The 6,531-nt window shown below is 36.9% G+C and overlaps 1 protein-coding gene across 1 annotated transcript; it reads left to right on the forward strand.

Annotated features, from left to right (window-relative positions):
* Nucleotides 1-4,292: 4,292 nt before the first annotated feature.
* LOC308494874 (10 kDa heat shock protein, mitochondrial) lies at nucleotides 4,293-4,837 on the forward strand. Its single transcript, XM_081042848.1, has one exon. The coding sequence runs from the start codon at nucleotides 4,353-4,355 to the stop codon at nucleotides 4,659-4,661; it is 309 nt and encodes a 102-aa protein (XP_080898974.1). The 5' UTR covers nucleotides 4,293-4,352; the 3' UTR covers nucleotides 4,662-4,837.
* The last annotated feature ends 1,694 nt before the right edge of the window (nucleotides 4,838-6,531 follow it).

A 6,531-nucleotide genomic window follows, 5' to 3' on the forward strand; every position in this document is an offset into this window, starting at 1 on the left:
ATATTTGACATGGGCCAAATTCTCACACGACCAACTAACCTCTTGCCATACACACACAAAAGTACCTAAATGACTATTCTGTGAGAATGATGCCTGATGGGCTTTTAAATAGCTCAGAGGTTAAGACATACTGGTAGAGTGTAACTAAAACATTCACGTGACCGCCTTGTCTAGGGAAAAGGTCATTTCAAAATGTATCCTTAAGCAAATATTGCCAAGTCTTTTTCCAGAACAAAACACTGATTTGCAAATGAAGTGGTACACTGACAACATCTGATGGTACCCAGGATCCTTGCTGCACTGTGACTCACTGCCTGACCTTGTCACTAAACTTTGTTTTTGTGCTTGTCAGTGCAGCTGCAAAACTGCAAAAAGCAGTCTCCCCTCGAAAAACCTTCTTTTACTGAGCTGTTCTGAGAGACGCGTATCTTCAAAAAATCAAAGTCATTGTAAAGAAAATGCCATCAGCAATACTGTCAATCTCAGTAGCAAACATGGCCCAAGTACATATTGAAATATTTGACACAAAGAATTTGGAAAACGTTCTTGCGTCCCCCATCTCCCTATCCCATCCCCTTAGGATGGGATTAATCTCCTTTTGTAGCATCAAACGCCATCGACACCCGTCAAAGAAGCAAGCTGCTACAATTGCCAGGCAACCGAAGTTGATTTCCAAAACCCAGCACACTCAAGGCCAGAAGCTCTGCCTTCTACCAGTGCTAGGGTTTCCTCTCATGCAGCGATGGCCAAAGACGGAAGGGATATGGTGACGTGAACTCATGAGCTATTTAGTTTATTCACATTGACTGAGATAAAGTCAAGTTGTTCAACAGTCTGTGGTATCTAAAATATCCTCTTGTATGCAGGTTCAGGACGATTCCTTTTATGTATAATTTCAGTCCATCTCTATATGATCTTCTATTTTATCTCTTGAGCAAGACCCCTACCAAATTCCTTCGCAGTCTTTCCTTGATGGTGGGACTGACTGGATCATATTGTACTCTGATTACTAATCCATTTTCTGATTCCTATGTACTTCATTTGAATAAACTTTTTCTGCATTATAAGGGTGGCAGGAAATCACCAGGGCAACAGGAGTTAGGTCCGTGCAGTTCAGTCTCAGTTATAACTTCTGTTTAATTTGATCAAACTCAACGATGTGCTTGACTCCCCTCACTCCTGTGGTTGTTAAGAGCGCAAATACTCTGCTCTCTCTTCTTCCTTTCCCTGTCTGCTGTTCTGCAGTGTCTTACCTATACTATTTCCTGATTTCACTGGTCTGACACATTCTTCTACTAACTAAAGGGATGTATTTCCCTTCTCTTATGCCAGAGATTTCTACTCTGCTTAAAAACTTGTCTAGCAGTCTAACAACCATTAAATCCATTGAGTGAGACTCACTCAATAGGCACGAGAAGGGGAATGTTAAATACTGTTTCTGACTTGACCAAACTCTTCACAGAACAACATCTGATGTTTTGTGTATCTCCCACTTCTGCAGACCAATCAGTTGAAACTGCCTTATTCTGGAGAAATCTAAGAGCTTCGTTGCATTTCTCTCTTATGTCATATTATAGACATTTTTTTAAATAACTTTGCAGGGTTTTTGGTAAAATGAATTGTCTCAACTCTCATTGTTTAAAACTTTAGTTCAGTTGGCATGATAAAATACCCTTTACCTGAGTATTCTCATGGTATCTCACACTGTTTGCTCATATTTTCAAGGTAATATTATTCACATATAGAGGTTGATTTTTCAGATCATTATTATTTAGAAACCAAAGTTGGTTCTATCTATTTATGTTACACATGCTGAAAAGAAATTGAAGTGTGCTTGAATGATGCAGGCTTTTATTTCTTTGGGGAAAATCACTTTTGTTTAACTTTAAAATGTTGTTTTTGATGTAGACAAAAATTGAGAAATAAGTTGAACAGAAAAAAAATCTAAATGAGGGGAAATGTGCCATTAATTATTCCAGGAGTATTTTAACTCCAAAAATATGTATGTCACAAAAGTACAGAGTGAAACGTTTGATTAATATATGGTACTTTAACACCGTGTGCAATTACTTTTAAAGGGTAAGTCATTTTATATCAAATGGTAAATATAGTCACCAGGATAGACTCTATCCACTAATGAATATTTACTAAAAAGAAATATAAGTACAGAAACATTTTTGCCATTCATCTCAAAGTTTGTATGCCTTATAAAGCATTGGAACAAAACATCCACAGAAATAATTCAAAGTAACTATTATTTGACCAAAATATTTGAATTAAAATATAATATTTTAACCACTAAAACATAATACTTTGGTATAATTAGATTTTCTCATATTGCTAGAGTCAGGGAGCATATTTTGTTTATTTTATTATCTCCTAAATCATTTAGCACAGCTGGTTCAATGAAGTAATTCTCTTCCTTTTTCCTGTTAATTTTCTTTTTTGATTTGAAATTCAGTGTTCACCCTTAATGAGAAAAAAAAAAATAATGGCTTGGCAAACCCATTAAAATTCATCCCCTTCCTCTGAATGTTTTGCTGAATTAATTAATCTATTCACTGATCAAACATACACTGAGTGAAAACTGTGTTATTATATGCCAGGCACTATTTAAGAACTGACATAGAGGTGAATAAGACACAAGAATTCTCCTCAAAATACTCACAAGCTAGTGGGGAACACACATAATCAGATCATTAAAATATAACCAACAAAAATAATTCTTGCATAATCAATGTGATGCATTTTTATCAGCTTTGCATACAAATCAATCAGATCTCTTTTCTTCTAAGCATCTATCATCCAATGTTAGCAGGAGTTCCATAGTTTCTACTTTAATCCCTGCCCATTTTCCTTACTTCCATTTTAATACTCAATAACCCAAAGATTACTTTTACTTCCAAATATCAGGGAGAGAGAGAACTGTGAAAAGGCATTTTTTTAAATTAAAATGTATTGGGGTGAAAATGATTAGTAAAATTACATAGGTTTCAAGTGTACAATTCTGTATTACATCATCTATATATCATATTGTGTGTTCACCACCCAGAGTCAGTTCTTCTTCCATCACCATATATTTGATCCCCCTTTACCCTCTTCTACCTCCCCCCAACCCCTCTTACCCTCTGGTAACCACTGAACTGTTGTCTATGACTATGAGTTTTTGTTTGTTTGTTTGTCTTGTTCTTTTGTTGCTTTCAGTTTTATATACCACATACCAGTGAAGTCATATGATTCTCAACTTTTTCTGTCTGACTTATTTATCTTAGCATAATAATCTCAAGATCCATCCATTTTGTCGCAAATGACACTATTTCATCTTTTCTTACCGCCAAATAGTATTCCATTGTGTATATATACCACAACTTCTTTATCCATTCATCTATCAAAGGGCACTTTAGTTGTTTCCATGTCTTGGCCACCTTAAATAAAGCTACAATGAACATCTGAGCACATATATCTTCACGGATAAATGATTTCAGATTTTTTTGAGTATTTACCCAGGAGAGAGATTGCTGGGTCATATGGTAATTCTATTGATAATTTTTGAGGAACCTCCACACTGCCTTCCATAGCGGCTGCACCAGTCTGCATTCCCACCAACAGTGTATGAGGGTTCCTTTTTCTCCACAGCCTCTCCAACACTTGTTACTATTTGTCTTGTTGATGATAGCCATTCTGACTGGGGTGAGGTGATATCTTATTGTGGATTTTATTTGCATTTCTCTGATGATTAGTGATGTTGCGCATCTTTTCATATGTCTATTGGCCATCTGTATGTCCTGTTTGGAGAAATGTCTGTTCAGATCCTCTGCCCATTTTTTAATTGGATTGTTTAGTTTTGTGTTGTTGAATTGTATGAGTTCCTTATGTATTTTGGATATTAGCCCCTTATCGGAGGCATTGTTTCCAAATAATCTTCTCCCATTTGGTTGGTTGCCTTTTTATTTTGTCAAAGGCATTTTAAGTCTACCAAGGTTTTCACTTTCATTGTTGCCACAAGGATCTGGATTTCTGTAACATGCTCAGGTTTAAAGTCTTTCGATTCGTACTTATATGTTTGGCTTTTACTGCAGAAACATTGGCCCAGAACTTCTTCCTGTGCCCCATCCTGCCCTAGGGTTCTTGTGTCAGCCCTGGTCATCAGCCTAGACAACTTCTAAACTCATGGTGAGATCTAATTTAGAAGTATCAACATCGTTTCTTTCCAATGAATCACAGTAAATGTCAGTCTATCAACCAGAGAGTTCATATAATATTGAAGTTTAAAAAGTAAGGTGTAGCGGACTGCAGGTCTCTCCTTGCGGCCGCGGCGCGAGAGCAGAGTACGAACTGCTGCTGCCGGAGTCATGGCAGGACAGGCATTTAGAAAGTTTCTCCCCCTCTTTGACCGAGTATTAGTTGAAAGGAGTGCTGCAGAAACTGTAACCAAGGGAGGCATTATGCTTCCAGAAAAATCTCAAGGAAAAGTATTGCAAGCAACAGTAGTAGCTGTTGGATCCGGCTCTAAAGGAAAGGGTGGAGAGATTCAACCAGTTAGCGTGAAAGTTGGAGATAAAGTTCTTCTTCCAGAATATGGAGGCACCAAAGTAGTTATAGATGACAAGGATTATTTCTTATTTAGAGATGGTGACATTCTTGGAAAGTATGTAGACTGAAATAAATCACTACTGACATGGCATCACGTGAAGCTGCCCATTCCACTGAAGTTCTGAAATCTCATCATGTAAATAATTTCCATGTCTCTTTTGTAATAAACTAATGATATCCAAAGTAATGACATCTAGTGTCTCTTAAAATTTAGTTCCACTGTACTGATACAAACATTTCCAAATAAAAATATACAAATAAAAAAAAAAAAAAAAAAAAGTAAGGTGTAAGAGTTATAGCACTTTCCTCTTAGGTGTCTACTTAATCTCTATGAAAAGTGATTAACCTCTTCATTAGGTTTTTTTTTTTTAAATTAAAGTTGATTGGGGTGACAATTGTTAGTAAAGTTACATAGGTTTCAGATGTACAATTCTGTAATACATCATCTGTATATCACATTGTTGTTTACATTATTTAATTAAATGTATTGGGGTGACAATGGTTAGTAAAATTGCATGGGGTTCAAGTGTACAATTCTATAATACATCATCTGCATATCACATAGACTATTTTTATTTTTCAGTATTTGGAGGAGCAGTTTTTTCTTTCTTTTTTTTTTTTTTTTTTGCACCCCTCCCCCCAGGGGCAGTTTTTTCCATCCACACATCACATACCTTTTCCTTAAAGCATCAGCTCCCTATAAACCTTCAATTTCTATAACAATGGTAGGAGCTCAAGGTCCCGCGACCCAAAAAAAGTCTAACTACAGGTGACTGGTCTCCACCTCTAGATAAAGAACAGTGTCATTTATATTTAGTATTTATTTTTCATTTTGGTTCCTGGCACCTAAGGACATACACTGATAAGACACAAAGCAATCTGGAAATATTGGCGAAACCCCTTCAATTTAACTAATGAGGCCTAGAGTAATACATTAGTTCATTCAACAAATATGTATCGCGTACCTGCAGCTTTTTAGATGCGGGGGATCCCGCAGCAAATATGAGGTCCTAGTTCTTCTACAACACATATTCTAGTGGTGGGAGATACACACAAAATTACAAATATGTGCAGAGGATGCCAAAAAAAAGGTATGCACATTTTAAGAAAGGAAAGAAAAATCTGTATTCAAATTGTAATATTCAATATATACCCACAATGAAAGATGACTGACTACAAGTCATGTGTATACATTTTTTTGGCACCCCCGGTATATAATATGGCGTATGGTGATACGTGTTTGAAAAACAAAAATTAGGGGAAGGGAACAGAGGTTACCTGAGGGTGGAAGGAGGCTACTATATAGAGTATTTTAATAGAGCCCTCGGGAGAGACCTCTCTGCAAGGTGACCCCTGGGCCAAGACCTGAAGTAAAGAACAAACCATGACTATATCTATGCTAAGAGCGATTTATGAAGAGGGAATTGTAAGATAGGAGCATGTTTGGTTTGTTTGAGTCAGGACTATCAGCCAGCTGTGGATAGGGTAAGGATGAGGAAGGGGTATTTAAACATATATTTTTTTAAAGTTTTAGAAAATTACATGTTGTATAAGTTTTCTATTGCTGCTATGGCAAGTTACCACAAACATAGTGGCTTAGAACAGCACAGATTTATTATATTACAGTTCTGGAAATAAGTATGAAAATGGGTCTTATATGGCTGAAATCAAGGTGTCTGCAGGTCTGCATTCCTTTCTGAAAACTTTAGGGGAGAACCCGCTTCCTTGCCTTTTCCAACGTCTAAAGTCTACCTGCATTCCTTGGACAATAGTCACCTTCCTCCATCCTCAAAGCCAGCAACGTACCATCTCTCTGACTTTCCTTCTGTACTTACATCTCTCTCTGATCTCCTGCTCTTCTGCCTCCCTTGTCCACTTTTGTAGGACACCTGTGATTTCATTGGGTCCATCTCGGTAATCAGGATGTACTCCCCAGTT

This window comes from Rhinolophus hipposideros, assembly GCF_964194185.1.
Source record: "Rhinolophus hipposideros genome assembly, chromosome: X".
Lineage (NCBI taxonomy): Eukaryota > Metazoa > Chordata > Mammalia > Chiroptera > Rhinolophidae > Rhinolophus > Rhinolophus hipposideros.

What these genes read in the sequence shown, in the direction of transcription:
- LOC308494874 (XM_081042848.1), top strand. Translation starts at nt 4,353, where the DNA reads ATGGCAGGACAGGCATTTAGAAAGTTTCTCCCCCTCTTTGACCGAGTA.